This window comes from Eutrigla gurnardus (assembly GCF_963514095.1).
Source record: "Eutrigla gurnardus genome assembly, chromosome: 2".
NCBI lineage: Eukaryota > Metazoa > Chordata > Actinopteri > Perciformes > Triglidae > Eutrigla > Eutrigla gurnardus.
The window spans coordinates 7155920-7171817 of NC_139916.1; the positions used below are offsets into that span (position 1 = coordinate 7155920).

Here is a 15898-nt window from a genome sequence, read left to right on the forward strand (position 1 = left end):
AAGTCACCGAGGTCGATCGGGTCTTTCTGGATGGCAGGCGTCACCGTGATTTAACGCCGTCTGGCTCGAGTGCCAGTTTGTAAAGAAAACCAAACTGTTGAGACGGGATAAAAGTTGAGGGTCGGACATTTGTTTGTTTGATTTCACCGTTTGTGGTGAAGTACTTTTAAGGAAGGCCTTTGCTGACCCAGACAGGTTAATGATGTTTCTGCATGGAAGTGTTAAAAGCACATCGTTTATTTGTGAGGACGTTGATCGTTATTAGGTCATATTGAGAATGTATGACATCATGTTGAGTGAGCACATGCATGAAAAGTGACCGTTTTTATAAATATTTAGGCTTAAAATGATCTGTAATATGTTTTTAGTGTAGTACGGCTGATGAGAATGATCATTTTTTATATTTGGTTTGACAAAATATAGTTTTTAATCTGGTGATGGTGCTGGATTAAAAGACTAGGATACATTTTTGGCATCCATTGAATATTTGACAAGATATTTCACTACTAAACAAAACATTCCAACCTGCTGGTGCGGCCAGAGAACAAAATGTTCCCGTTCATGGAGATATCTTCCGTCTGGACAAACACATGTCGACGACCGAGAACAAGAAAGTGATCCAGTCACAAGGATTTTTATTTCGTCACAAAAATACAATGCCTGGCAAATACGCACCAGATCAGCAATATTTCTCACATAACAAATGGCATAAATACAAAATAAAATAAATATTAAATAAAAAAAAAAAGACAGTTGTATTAAGACGTGATGTAAACATACAAAAGACTTGAGGAAAATGCGCTGCGATACAGAGACCAACTACAAAACATAAGAACGTGTGATTCTTTGCCCTGAGTGGAATAATCATTCCAAATATATAAAAGTAAGTCATAAAACATGGAGGAACACACAGATTTAAGGATCCAGAAAACCTGGATAAAGTGAGTGCTTGGAAGGAAATGCCCTCAATCACAAAGAGCATGAAATATAATCAGTCATTCAGTAAATACGAAATCAAGAACCCTCACTTTACACTAACTTTTATAATTGTTTTACTTATGACATCATGTTCACCATATACATTTTTTTTTTACATATATAAATTATTTATCTTCTGTTATCATAAAGTACAGTCAGTCCTTTCTGAGTGGCTTGGAGGGTCCTCTTCCGTCGCGGCGGTAAAGAAGCCCCCCTGCGGAGTAGCTCGGGTTCACCCCCCACCTCCTTTCAGTCCCCTTCGTCCGCGAGTGAAATGGCATGGTCGGTCAGTGCACTTTGATTTGGAGGAATGCTTAGATCACACTGCAAACACGCTGAGGGAGCTGGTCTCGTCTTTCAGGCCCAGGATGCTGTATGCTATCCTCTTCATGTGGCCGGGCAACCGCACCCCGATGTTCCTGATGTCTCTGGAAGGACGAGATAGACGGTCAGCTAAATGCAGCGTGGACTCACACAGACACTACGAGGGTACGTGTAGAGCAGCCATTCCCCACCACGTAACACGGCAAAGATCGCTGACTGTCTCAACTCATTGGGAAAAAATGGGTTTGAAATGGAAAACAATATCCATATTTTTTGTTAATTTTCTTAAAGTGATAGTAATTCACCTCATGATTCAATTAGATTATTAAACGATTCTCTATTTTGGATTTAAAAATAATCATTTTCCATCAAATATTTCAAACCAATTCCTATGTGTATGATACAGTATAAAATGCATTATTTTTAATTAATTAATTAACTATTGATTGAATATAGACTTCGCTGTATCGATGCAGAATCGTTCAACAAAGCATAATAATCAATTACTTCACCTCTATAAAGTAATGAATTATCAATTCCAATAGTGACCTAAAAGTAATGGATTCATTCGTCACCCCAGACTCGTATCATGTGATCATGTGATGATTAAAAAAAATGCCACTGCTGTAGAAGTTATGGCAGTTGAAAATGAAAGGAATGACACGGAGGCGGAGCAGTTGCATTTTGAAATTGACAAACCGGCTAACAAATGTTCGAGTCGGGGGGAGGGGGAGGGGGGAGGGGGGCTCAATGCTTCCTCTGTGTGACTACAAAGTGTGGCCCGGTGCCAGATCCACGTCGTGCCATGTGTGTTACTTACTCGTGCCTCAGCGCCAGCACCTGCTCCATGGTCGTGATCCCGGCGCGAGCGAAGCTCTCGTTGTACTGGCTCATTTTGATGGACTCCAGCCACTCGGGCACCGAGCGGAACATGGTGCCGTCGCCGCCGCTGGTGCTGGGCAGGCGGATGGACACCCTGCGGGGAGCAAACGTTTGGGTTACATTCATTTTCATTTTGCATCCGAGACGGTTTGGCGTCTTTCAGAGGAAATCTTTCTCGCGTTCTTACCGTGGGTCGAAGTCAGCGATGGTCTTCAGGGACTCGGGGCTCTGGAGCAGTTTGTCCAAAATGTTGACGATGTCCGAGAAGCGAGGCCGTTTGGAGCGTTCCTGCTGCCAACACTGGAGCATGAGCTGGTAGATGGCAGACGGGCAGTCCATCGGAGCAGGGAGCCTGAAGGCCTCGTTGATGGCCTTCATGACCTGAGGAGGAGCGAAGGCAGCGGTTAGATCTCCACGTATGAGCGCGCTGACGTCCGTGTGTTGACTTTAACGGCTGATTTGAAGCGGGTGGTGGGTCTTGTGACCTCCAAAGCCCAAAACAATCCGTCATCTCAGCTGTCAGAACCCCGAGAGACGATTGGACGGATGAAACGTACCTCGTGGTTGCTCATGTCCCAGTAGGGCCGTTCGCCGAACGCCATGACTTCCCACATGACGATGCCGAAGCTCCACACGTCGCTGGCCGAGGTGAACTTCCTGTAAGCGATGGCCTCGGGGGCCGTCCAGCGGATGGGGATCTTCCCTCCCTGACAGAAGAGAAACATTAACACGTCACATTTAATGGATGAGGGCGGTGGAAGCACAAAGCGCTGACGGGCCGACACCACAAAAACAACCAGGGGTTGTGATTTCTCTCCGTGCTTTTGGGAAACGCAGCTGCTGGACTCACTCTGGTTGTGTAGGTGCCTTCAGCGTCGTCCTCCAGCACGCGCGACAGCCCGAAGTCAGACACTTTACACTCCAGGTTGCTGTTCACCAGCACGTTTCGTGCCGCCAGGTCGCGGTGGACGTAGCTCATGTCGGAGAGGTATTTCATGCCGGCAGCTATTCCACGCAGCATCCCTCCGAGCTGATATGAGGGGATCTCTCCATCGCGGCCCTAAAGGGAAAAACAATCTATTAAATATCTCCTTAAACTTACTTGTAAAAAATAGTTTTGCTGTGTCATAAATTACACACACAATTTACTGTTTTGTATTTGGCTTTTCACTGTATTTAATAGTATTAAAGGAATAGTTCAACATTTTAGGGATTCGCTTCCTTGTTGTGAACAAAATCAATAAAAAACACTTTAATTAAACAAATGTAAAGAAATATAATTCCAAGTTCCCCGTTGCACTGACCTTTAGATATGTGTCGAGAGCTCCATTCTCCATGTATTCTGTCACCAACATGGCGTGCTTGACTGAAAATAATAAAAACAAAGAAGTTATGTTGAAGCAAAGAACACAACGGTTAATTTGCTCGTTCGTTTCCAAGGTTACCGACTCACATTTGGTGACGACTCCCTCCAGGTGGATGATATTCGGGTGCGAGAACTGACCCATGATGCTGGCCTCGCTCAAGAAGTCCTGCCTCTGTTTCTCCGAGTACCCCGGCTTCAGGGTCTTGATCGCTACGGCAACCTCCCCTCGCCTGGGAGTCTTCATCACGCCCCAGAACACTTCCCCGAACTCTCCTGATCGGCAGACGGGACGGCGGGAGGAAGCGTTAGAAACCCAGCGTCTGAGATTTCATGAACTTTGATCTTCAAAAAAACAAAACGCTTACCGACGCCGATGACTTTCTGTTTGCTTATTACACTGGGGTCAATTTCTGTGACAAACTTCTGGATGGCGATGTTCGGGTCCTCGTACATGTGTGGATCAACGTAGGACTTCAGAGGCTTGAGCTGATCTAAAGAGGGAAATAATACACGTTTATTAGGCTAAATAGGAACCTAATGAGGCGTTGCTATCTTTAATATTGCATGGACTGGATAGATGTCTCACCTGTTGAGAAGTAGGGATCTTCAGGTCCTCTCCTGCCGTGAGAGTTCAGTCTCCTGAGAGGAAAAACAGACTGTTTAAGTAATTGCAGGTCAGTCTGAAAAAGACCAAAGCTGTATTTAATAGCAGCACCAGCGATTACTGATAAACCCTCCCTGAGCCGTCACACCAGAGTATCTTTCATTGACTCCAGCTTGTGGACCATAATCACACAGTTTGCTAGATAACATTTATCTGAATGACACAGGCGTTGGATGTGAAGTATGTTGTTACTGACCGTCTACGCAGCAGCAGGACGGCCACCACAACCAGCAGAATGATCGCCACGCCGACGACGGCTCCCATCACCATGGTGGAGTTGTTCTGGACCCGAGACTCGGCTGTGCAAAATCACAGAGAGACGTTTATCAACGCATGCGTGTGAAGTACAAGTTCATAAAGAGACTGGTTTTTATCTCCTGTAGTTTTTTTTTTTTAGAGGTCGCTGGTACCTAAAGGGGAGGTATGGAACTCGTGCTCCACACTGTAGCTGCCGGGGTTTCCTTCGGGACTCAGAGCCTGGACCCTGAACATGTACGTGGTGTCTGGGGTGAGGTCGTTAATCTGAACTGAACTTTTCTCCAAGATCAGGACCGTGTAGGTGGTCACATCCCGCTCGCCGTCGTCATCCTGCAAAAAAGAGGGAAGTGGGTGGATTAAAATACCTTCGGAATAATTTACAGCCTCAACTTTGAACCGGGGGGAGGGAAGAGAGCAAAAAAAGCACTCCGTCTTACTTTTCTGCGGTACATAAGCTCGTAGCGGTGATTGATGTGGGCCGGGGGCCTGCGAGACAGAGTCCAGGACAGAGACAGGCTGGTGGGGCTGCGATCATCCAGATGGATCAACGTCACCTTCGGGGGCTCTAACGGTCGGGGAGGGACGGAAAGCAAAATAATGGTTAGTGACTAATCGTCTTCTTTGGAAAGCAAGTTTGGAAATAGAAGCCTGTGGGATTCAACGCGTCGGTCTGAATTCTTATTTGTGTAGTAAGCTCTTCTTTTCTTTCTTTTTTTTTTAAACAGTGGTTCTTAGTAACAATATTACACAAAATATTTAAATGTTAAAAAATGTTTGAGGGTTCTGGAGACAATGAAATTGTTTTATTACCATCATCCTTCCTGACTTTTCCTAACTGTATTGTTTTTTAATTACAGAAAAAATATTTCTATATTTTGTGTATTATGGTTTATGGTCACTTCTTTACCAAATGCTCAATTTGTGGTCAAGAAAAGGCTTACTTTTACTGCAAATTATGCTTTCATACAATTCCTTTGCTTGATTTCCCAATTATCCTCATTATTTCACACATGCAGTGCGGTCTATGGGACACCAAAAAACCGAGTCAATTGGAGCAGAATAAGAGCAAAAAGCAACCATGTGACCCAGCTCACCTGTGTAGTCCAGAGCCGTGGTGATGCTGGCGACGGGCCTGTCGGTGCCGAACTGCGACACGCCGCTGTGAGCCTCCACGTTGAACGTGTAGTTCAGGTGAGAGTCCAGGTCGCTGACGACGACCGTGCTGTCCCGCAGATCCGTGGGACTCGGCTCAAAGCGGATCTTCTCGCCGCAGGGGACGCACGGGGCCCCGTCGCAGTGCTCGCACACCACGCTGTAGGTGAGGTCGCTGCGGCCGCCGGTGACCAGCGGCGGGCTCCAGGACAGCTGCAGCCGACCCTCCGCTGACAGGGTGATGGAGGTCAGGTCACGAGGGGCGCCGGGTGGAGCTTCAGGGAGGAAAAGTTCATGACACGGATAGTTAGCCTGCTCTTCTGACCTGCCTGTATGTAGCTACGTCGTCAGTAATGCGACATGTAATAATGATAGTGATCGTTACCAGAGCAGGGTGACGAGGGGGCGTCCGACGGAGAGCGGAAGAAACCTTCCTCACATTGGCATTCGGTGGCGCCGGCTGTTGAAGGCTTGGTGTTATCGGGACAAACCTGACATAACTCACTGGATACGGACGGCTTGAAGTAGCCCGGCTTGCACGCTGTGTGAGAGAAAGAAGGTGTGTGTTGGTTTAAGCTCGTCATTCGGAGCGACCGTGGAGCACTCAAACGCAGGAAGGAGCGACTGATCTGAACGCAAACAATGAAGCTGTCCCTGCAATCCCAGCCGGTTTCCACCCAACAGGAAGCGTTTGTTGTAAGGAACCTATAATCACAGAGGCTTTGTATTGAGAGGAATGAAAAGGGGTTTCCCTGACGATATGCCTCCACTTGCCTTTTTTTTCGCCCGAAGGCCTATCTCAGGTCACACTGCCGGTGTCAACCGGATGACGGCAGAGCTTTAAATCCATCAGGTGATCTGATTTTTCCCTGTGAACTCCTGGCTCATATTCTCTGGCAGATAATATTTGTGGGGGGTTTTTTTGCCCCGGGAAATGGCACCTTGGCAGAGAATCGTAACGGAGAGTTTCAGCACACAGATAAACAGCCTTCCAGGTCATGGGAGGTTAATGAACGCGCAGAGTGGACAGAAAAGAGAGCAAGGGGCCGCAATCCAGTCTGAGGCCGACGTTTCCTCCCTTTCTTTCTTCCTTCCGTTGACCCCCCATGACATGAATCGCAAATTACAGGATCCAAGGTTGAATCCTTGGAGGAGAAGAGAGTTGGGAAATAGGAAAAGGCTGTTGGAGACGAGACGTGTGTTTGTGGAAACAGACGCGCAGCGGTGAAAAAGTGCCCTAAGCACAGTGAAAACAGCCTTCAAAGAGTGGATCCTATGAAAGATCTGCTCTCTGTGCTTTCATTCTGCCGTCTCCCTCGGGGGCAGCCTTTCATGTGGCCCCTGTGCTGTCGGGCCCTGAGAGGAGGTCTAGCGAACCCTGGATTGAAGACGCGGTTGCGTTGCTTAGCCATTCAGGCGGAAGGACCTTTGCGCTCCAAGTATCGCCACGGCGGAGGAGAAGGAGCAGGTTGAGTTTGAGTGGGAGGGATGAGGATGAATAGATGGATCGGGGGAGGGGGCAAAGGTCCGGCGCACCAACAGAAGTTCTCCCTGGGGAGTCAGTCGGCGGCAGCGGGGGTGTAGCTGAGGTCTTTTTCGCATAAGAAAAGGGGGCCAGCCCATTTAATCTTGAGCCGCAGCAGCAGGACCTCTGTCACGTACCAAGAGAAAACTCCAGCCCCATTCATCTATTGTCTCCGAGATTGGTGCCGTAAATATGTCGCATTACTCATTATACGGCAAATGGCGCGGCATGTGTGCAACGTATGAACACAAACATTGGCAATGCAAACTTTGGCGGAGACGGATTCTCATGACGACTGATGTAAAACTTTCCGTCCTCGATGGAAACTCTTCTTCTTATTGTCCCGCGCTCCCTTCTTCTTCTTCTTCTTCGAAGAGGACACACGTGTGAAAAGGACTTATGTTCCGCACCGGTGCATCTGTTAATTGAATCTGTGTTATGCTCTTTGTGCTGATCCATTGTTCTAATGAGTGGGAACACGGATTAGGCAGCTCGTTGCGTGTTGTTAACAACTGGATGAAAGAGCAAAGGGAGGCAAAGCGGGGCATGCCATTGGCTAACAGCTGTCCTGTGGCTCTACTAATCCTCTTGACTAAATTACACTCCACACCTAACTAAGCAGCCACGAAACTAACCACCCTCATGCGCCAACTGTCGACCCCCCCCCCCCCACCCTCCCACCTCCACCAAGGACAACCTTCTTATTTGTGTCAGTCAGCATTCCTCCTCATGTCGCTTTACTTCCTTTTCCCACAACAGTTGTGCTCCTCTGTGGAATGCCGTCCAGGCCGCGAGCCTCCGATATGGCTTTCTAGTCAAATGGAATTAGGGAGTTGGAACTAAAACATAATAATTGTGGGGGGGGGGGCTTTTTTATACTGTTATGAAACATGTTTCCTGCATCCTCATACTCGGGTCATCCTCCAGACTTTGGAATCACGGTGGTTTCCACCCATCATAAATATGTCCTGTCTTCCACTGTGCCAACTTCCGTTTCAGGTGCTCGGCTCAGAGTTCACCTGTGTTTAGAAATATCAAAGAAACATTCCTCTGCCATGACTTCCTGCCCACCTTCCTTTCTTTATTCAGTTTTTACAACCTCGGTGCAAGATTCGCCCTTTGAAGCACTGTACTTATCTTGCAATGGCATGCGAGGGCTGCGTCTAACAATCATAACTTCCATCAACTATTAATCTTGCATCTAATCGATTGCTTGGTCCCTATAATGTCACCAAGTAGTGCTTGTTACGGTTTCCTAAAGCTGGAAGTGGAGTCTTCAAATATATTCAGTTAAGAATGGAATAAAACCAAAACCAAAAGAATTCATGTTTTGGGGTTTTTTGTTGCTGCATTTTTGGTAGAAAAAAGGGGCTTAATAGATGAATCAATGATTCAAAAAGTTGCAGACTATTTTCCATCTATTCTTTAAACCGGTGAGAAAGATCTGTCGTCTTGTAAGAATGAAGAAACCAAACTCTGCCAGTCAAGGTGACTCGGATAAACCACAGCCTGACTCAGTCTAACCCCTGATAGGCGTGCCGGCACCTTCCCTGTAATCTGTGGTTCCCGTCGCCTTAGCAACGGGGCGCAAAACAAATACTTGTGAGGTGAAGACGCACCACTCAGGTAGTCATTCTGACACGTTCACACGGTCGCTTCCTTTAGTCAATCAGTGCTGTAGGTGACGCGAGGGTGAAAGAATTCCTTTCAGAAAATCCCTGCAGCATACTGTGCCCTTCCTCCCTCCTTCCTCCCTCCTTCCTCCTCTCTCTGTACCCTCTCTCCTCCCACGTTTCCTCCAGACAGCTCAACACACCACACCCCAGAAAGCCAGAAGACAAATTCCACCCAAACAGCGGGGACTACATACAGTATGAACACTGCAGTTAAATTTGTCTCTTTTTTTAAATGTAACTCACAGGTGTTTCTCGAGGGCGGGGCTTACTGGAAAGTTTTTGCATACTTAATCTAGTTGTCATATGAAAAGATGAAAGTACAAACCTTTTAAAGTATGTTCCCTTAAAATCTAGTTTATTATTACCTTCTTATACATATCTGAATGAAAAATGTGTACCCTCGTCCCACTTTAGGCTTCTAGATACCAATAGTATACAGTATGCAATAAACACATCTCTTTTTTTAACTTCAACTCTTTCTCCAGCTTTATTTACCGCTGCAGTGAATTGTGGGAGTCAATCAGTGTCAAGAACCAACATCTTTGAGTATATGTTGTCAACTATCCACAACAATCGTAAAGTGCACTTAGAAATATGAAGCCTATGTGGTTTGAAATGAGAACATGGCTTCTTGTACTGTATATTATCACCTATCTGTAAAACGGCACCTCGGCCAGCCCCATTCCTGCATCCTGAGAAAACAGGCGGTGGAAAGAATGCGCGATTGGCCAACAGGTACAGAGATGAGGCATCGAAGGGCGACTGTTGAGATGACCTCACTGGGATTCAGATACATATCACACGGTGCAATCTGCGGTTGCCATAATCTTAACAAAACAAACCGGTTTAGACGTCTTCCCTGTTTCCTCCCTCTCCGATGACCCACCATGCTCTACCTGATCCCCTTCGATACAGTCGGACAGAGATGGAGTGTTTTTGAGACGGATTTCCAAACAAACCAGACACGGTTAACATTCCTCCGCGCTCATTCCTCATACCTCGCCAGAAAGGAGTTTAATTTACTACGACTTGCACGGCAAGGCCAACACGCCTCAGTTGAGTGCGTGGCATATTTCTGGCATCGCTTACCTTGGCAGGATTCCCCGGTGGTTTCGTAGCCGGCGAGACACTGGCACTGGCCCACGGGAACCACCCATTCGCCCTCAGCTGTGCAGTAGATGCGCGGCGTGGCCTGACTGACGGCGTTCTCCACGCAGGCCCCTTCCACCTCCCTGAGAGCGTCCGCCACAGTCTCCGGGAAGGCCGCCAAGCTCTGCACGGTGGACGGACATGTCTTGTAGTAGACCCTGACGGACAGCAGCGCCACACAAGCGCCCATGTCCTGGAAAGCCAGGTAGAAGCCCTTTCTGGACAGAGGCCCCACGGCCCTCGTCTCCGTGTTGACCTTCAGCACGCGGCCTCGCGTGACCTCGTCGGGCGCGATGGTGGCCACCTTGCGGAACTGGCCTTTGCGGAAGTTGGTTCCCACGTCGGCGTCGGCCTCCGAGATGAAGAGGTTGAAGGTTTCCTTGCAGGCGACGGAGGCGCCGTCGAACGTGTTGCAGTCTCGCACGATGAAACGGAGCTCCACGGAGACTCGCGTGGTCCCCGGGCGCCGCTGCACGAAGGTCGTCCGTAACCAGTTGTCCTGTTCGGTAGAGTCTACGCTGCAAACACTGTAGGTATAGAAGAGTGAGCCGTTCACCACGGTCTGGACTATCTCCCACTGTAGGACAGGAGATAAAGGGAGAGGGATTAGTGTGAGGGGCAAAAGTCACCAAAGTCACCAAACTAAAATAATGAAAGGAGAAAATTTTTTCTTCTTCTTCCGGGGGAATAAGTACAGGGTTCAGCAGCTTTGTTCTGGCTAAGAACCTGTTTTATTGATGAGACACCTTCTTTCATGCTGACTGAGAAGCTCATAAAGTGCAGAAGTGAGCTGGAGCTTTTTCTTCCACACATTAAGATTATTGGCCTGGACATGTGCTTTGCTCACAACGTGTGTGGTTTCCCCCCCCCCACCACCACCACTAACACACAAGGGTGCATGTGTGTGAGACACACACAGACCAGGCAAATACTACAGTAGACGACCAACTAACATTTATGGCCGTTAAAGGAGCTTTATTAGCACAGTGGCAGCAACGTTGGCAGCAATTAAGGCTTTTTTTAAGAGAGGGAAGCAATGACGAGCAGAAAGATTACAAGCCTCCATTTACCATTAAAACTAAACACCTCATGTGTTTTAAAGACACATTAATGCTTACCTTTTTAATTGTTTTTAGAAAAGAGAGAAAATATATAGATTTCCACTATTTCAAAAATGTGAAATCTCTATAAAAAGGTAATTATTCTTTATTCTTAAAGGTAAGTCTGCAACATATTAACTCCTCTATATTTTTCATTAAATTTCAGGTAATTATGTAATTACTATCCAGCGTCTATTGTCTACTCAGACAGGTTACACTGCATTGAGAGAATGAACTGAAGCCAAGACTGCACATTTTAAATAGTCATCGCTTGTTAAACATTTAAATACAAGCGTGAGAAAGTTGGCGTAGACCAAAGCACAGACAAAGAGAAAATCCCATCTGATAAAACGAGATCCCTCAGAAGAAGAAAAAAGGAACGTGGCCCACACAGTGGAAGTGGCCATGTCCTGTTTCTTTTTTTAGATGGAAAGCCACTGAACTATAGATAGAGGGATGGTTCTCCACACATGGACCAGTCTTTCTCTCTCTCTCTTTTACTTCCATGTCTTCCCACAGCTGTACAGCTTGTCTAGCTGCTGGTATCTCGAAAGTCAGAGAGGAGTAACAAGGAAATCCTGACATCTAGTTAGGATTAAAGTTACCACCTGTGAGGCGGTACTGTAAATTTAAGCGTAGGTGGAACCTTGACATTTTAATGGCATTCATACATTTTTTTGTTGTTTTTTTATGAGAGTGAAGCGTTAAAAACACCAGACTGCCACTCTATCTCATTCCATCTCTCCCAGAGAGCTTTTTATTGGCCTGAATGAGCAGGAAAAGGGCCTCTCTTATTGCTCATTGCAAATTCTTGCATCAACTTATCTTCTTCTTCATCTTTTTTTTTTCTCCCCATTTCATGTCTTACTCAGATAAACGACAGTTTGAAGTCAAGTGAACCTGCAGACTTAAAAATGCCAGTTGGTGTATAAATACTCACTCCGTTCTCATGTGGCAGCGTCAACCAGCCCAGCTCTGATCCTGAGGCCCTCATGTCCAGCAAAACCTCTGCAGAGACACATATGACATAGTTACAACAAGGCTGATGTGTGTGTGTGTGTGTGTAATATATATATATATATATATATATATATACACTACTCACAAAAAAGTAAGGGTATATTTGGTGAAATGTATGGAAAATGTAAAAAGTTCATGCTACAGGTTATAGTGCATTTTAGATTCATCCTGAAATTTCACCTGAAATCCGAATATCCCAAACTTTTTGTGAGGGTATATATATATATATATATATATATATATACAAATAATTCTAAAATGATTAGACAATGAGGGGACTGGACAATTAAATTCTTTGCCTTGATCTCCGAGGCCAACAGCTTTTCATGGGGGGGCCGCATGCCATTCCTTTTGACAGTCTAATCAAACATGTCATTATGATTCAGGACTTGATTGACCGTGTCCTCCACATCCAGGATGGAAGGGGGACTAATACTGTCTGAGAAAGGCGTGGGCCGTTAAATTTGCCATGACGAGAGGAATACATGAATCTGTTCCACAAGTGAAACAAAAAGTTGGGACACGTTCAGACATCTCACAGGTGGCCTTTGATCCGAAATAGACAAAGCCGGTGACACGAATTATCTTCTTTTTTTTTTAATTAAAACACACAAAAACTAGTGATATATAGGCCTCTTTTAAAAAGTGGTGATATTTTTTTAAATTATTATAAATAGTTTAGACAAATAGTGATGCGGTATTTTCAAAAGACAACCACCACCACTGTATTATTATTATTATTATGTATTATTTATTCTATAAAACAGAACGAACGTGTACTAATATCACATTTCCAAACAGATGTAAGACTTAAAGCGGACCATCACATTCCAAGCTCCTGACTCAGACTACGCGTTATTTCTTCTAACACAACGGAACACTTACGTTCTTTCGACTGGAGGCTGATAAAAACTTGATTGATGGATAAAAACAGGATGAGGTTGAGCCGACGGAGATCCATGGTTCCACACTTTTAAAAAAGAAAAAAGTGGTGGTTTTTAAATCCCAGAGTGTCCGCCGCTCTCCTCCCGCTGGCTCCGCTTCTCCAAATACTTCACTCTACCGGCTGAGTGAGCACGAGCCCGCAGCCCATTGAGAAACAGGTGGCGTCATCGCCCCGCCCCGCCCCGCGCGCTTTGGAATGTTGAAGTTCTCCAAATATGGTAATGAAGGGGCGGGGCCGTGACTGACCGCACCTGTTTCATGTGGGCCTTCATAAACTTAATTACCGGCATTTTATTGATCTTAAATATCCGTTTAATACATGAAAACTAACTATTTATGTACATTCTACACATTAAAGTCAGCAATATTTATATATAATTATAATAATAACAACAAAAGAAAATGCAGTCAAGCAGTGATGGAAAAACTACACATTATTGATATATATAAATGAAACTTCAATGTAAACCAGCATTTATAGGCTATTAAAGTAAATGTTCTCTAGTATCAGAACTTTCACAGTGTATTATGATATTTAATTAATGTTCGGATCCCTAACTTAATTAAAATTTAAATATGAAATATAAAAAGTATCCAAAGTAATAGCACTCATTATGCAGAATCACTTATTTTAGAGTGTCATATTAGTATAGCCTGCATGTTTATGTATATCTCATGTGTCATGGAAATTACATACTATTGGGAAGTTGATCTATATAAATGCATCATTCTTTATCATTTGAGCATCTATTTTTATATCTATCTTATTTCTACATAAAATATGATTCTGTGTAACATTGAGTTACTTCAAGTATAACAAATATACAGCACATTAATTGAGCACATGTGTCTTTTGTGTGTTAGTTTGGTTGTCATGGACCTGCAAGAAGAATGTCCAGCAATTATAGAATTATTAAATGCTGAGCATTTTAAACAAAGCAATACAGACAGAATGTGTTTGTTTGAACTTTCGCTTTACGATCACGTGGCGTTGGAATTTAATTAAAGTTAGTGCACTCAGCTCTACCATAACATGGACGTAAACTATCCATTCTACACCTGCTTATTTGCTCTCGTTCTTTAAATATACATTTATAAACCGTCTCCTTCTTTTCAAACAGCAAGTGTCAGTAATACAGTACAAATATGTTTGAGCTTTACTAGTCTTTCAAAATGAAAGAGTGTTTAAGTTGGACAATCTTTTTTTTTGACCGCCTTCGAAGTAATTGCCTCGTCCAGGACTTGTCTTTCCCACGACTGGTAAAGGAGGGGTCAAGTGGGAGGGGGTGGTCTTGTATGAATATATGACTACTAATGAGACGCTCCTCATAAAGAACCTTACAATTTGGGTATGAATATGTGACCACAAAGAAGATCTGACAATAGCATCACCTAGCAACTCTTATCTGGAGGAATTTCAGAGTCAAGTCTGCTCTGTGAAGCGCCGTGTACTTGGAAAGAAGAGCCCCTCGATATGAGAGCCAAACGCAGCCAGCCCCCTGATAAAGACCCCCCCCCCCAAAAAATAAATCAACAGAAGAGGCGGACATTGTCTTGTCCAACGTTACCCTACACGGACATTAATCATACAACAGACAGAGTGAAAGATGTTGGTGAAATAATGGATTAACAAGTTAAGTGTGGGCTAAATTATGACTTTCTGACCTCCGTATGACAGTTACTTCAATTGCTTACAAACACAAATTGTAGTTTAACATGATAATTATATCAAACAGGACAGTAAAATAAAAAAACTAACACCTTGTCATTAAATCGTGTTCTGCAATTAAAGACGAGGCTCTATTCTTATGACATTTAATCTGTTTGGGTGTTTTATATAACAGATGAATTTCAGGTTAATGTTTCTGTAAATGGTGAGCGAGGTTACATTTTTAACACAATTCCTCAAACAGAATTTTTTTTTTAAATGTCAGCTTGGCTTCCGTAAAAACTCAATTAAGTTCCTTTTTAATAACTAAATTTCAGTTTTATGTCTCCTACGGGAAAACAATGTGAACTTTTTTTGAATCCCCCAAAGACACAACACGATACTTTAAGATCCACATATATATATATATATTAATATATGTCACTTTCAAATGATCCGACACACTTGTTTTGAGTGTGAACGGCCACTTGAAGGAAAGTTCCCTCTGAACACTCGAGCGGCCCTTCCTACCTCTCTTCACTGCTCTTGATACACACTGAGGTGCACTAAGGTGTTATTTTTAAGTGGCTTAATGCTTCGACACCGAGAAGTAGTTTCTGTTGTCATCCAGTTCTCAACGGTGTCAAAGGTCAACACCCTCTCTAACACACAAGTATGCAAATGCTTTCATTACAATACAAGTTCTTTTTATCCACCTAACAGTGCCTGCGTGCTGCTGGAGAGCATACCGAGGCCTCACATCAGTGCTGAGCCCGATCCCCACCCCCCCGGTCCCGGGCTTCTGAGGGTGATGACAACACAAAAGCACTTCACACTGGGGGCTGGGTCTGCATTTTGTGGGTCAGTGAATAGCAGGCCGAGGCAGCAACGCCGTGTCATTCAGACCCCGCTCCCCTCACGCCCCCTGCTTTCCTCACACTTCTCCTGGGATCAGCAAACAGAGAGGTGGAACACGATTGAAAGCACCGGGTCGGTTTTTTTGTGTATCTGACATCAAGAAATGCGCCTACTGTTTTCCACCATTCGGCCGTCTCAGTGAGCCCCCCCTCCCCCCCAAAAAACCCCCTTGTTAAGAAATGATGGATTCACGCCTTTGTTGATAGGTTTCGCTTACTACTAAGTGTTGGAAGAAGTACCACAAACAAATAGCAAACACTCCATTACAAGAAGGAGACTTACATTTAAAATTT

At 44.8% G+C, this 15898-nt stretch overlaps 1 protein-coding gene across 2 annotated transcripts; it reads right to left on the reverse strand.

The window, feature by feature from the left end:
- Positions 1 to 618: 618 nt before the first annotated feature.
- On the reverse strand, positions 619 to 13146 carry epha2a (eph receptor A2 a). 2 transcript variants are annotated; one of them, XM_084038103.1, is made up of 17 exons: positions 12980 to 13146; positions 12015 to 12082; positions 9915 to 10551; positions 6010 to 6165; positions 5567 to 5899; positions 4910 to 5037; positions 4625 to 4802; positions 4411 to 4513; positions 4137 to 4189; positions 3916 to 4041; positions 3638 to 3823; positions 3489 to 3550; positions 3035 to 3244; positions 2742 to 2891; positions 2372 to 2565; positions 2123 to 2278; positions 619 to 1406 (listed from the first exon to the last, which is right to left on the reverse strand). In XM_084038103.1, exons 1-17 carry the CDS (start codon positions 13053 to 13055, stop codon positions 1298 to 1300), a joined length of 2925 nt encoding a protein of 974 aa, XP_083894229.1. In that variant the 5' UTR covers positions 13056 to 13146; the 3' UTR covers positions 619 to 1297. The 2 variants fall into 2 exon arrangements, with proteins under 2 accessions (XP_083894229.1, XP_083894228.1); XM_084038102.1 differs by having other exon boundaries at positions 3489 to 3823.
- Positions 13147 to 15898: the final 2752 nt, after the last annotated feature.

Coding starts and splice junctions, on each gene's coding strand:
- epha2a (XM_084038102.1), bottom strand. CDS start 13,055: ATGGATCTCCGTCGGCTCAACCTCATCCTGTTTTTATCCATCAATCAA. Junction 2,892..3,034: donor AAGGCACCTACACAACCAGA/GTGAGTCCAGCA, acceptor CTCTTCTGTCAG/GGAGGGAAGATCCCCATCCG. Junction 1,407..2,122: donor GTGCTGGCGCTGAGGCACGA/GTAAGTAACACA, acceptor TCGTCCTTCCAG/AGACATCAGGAACATCGGGG.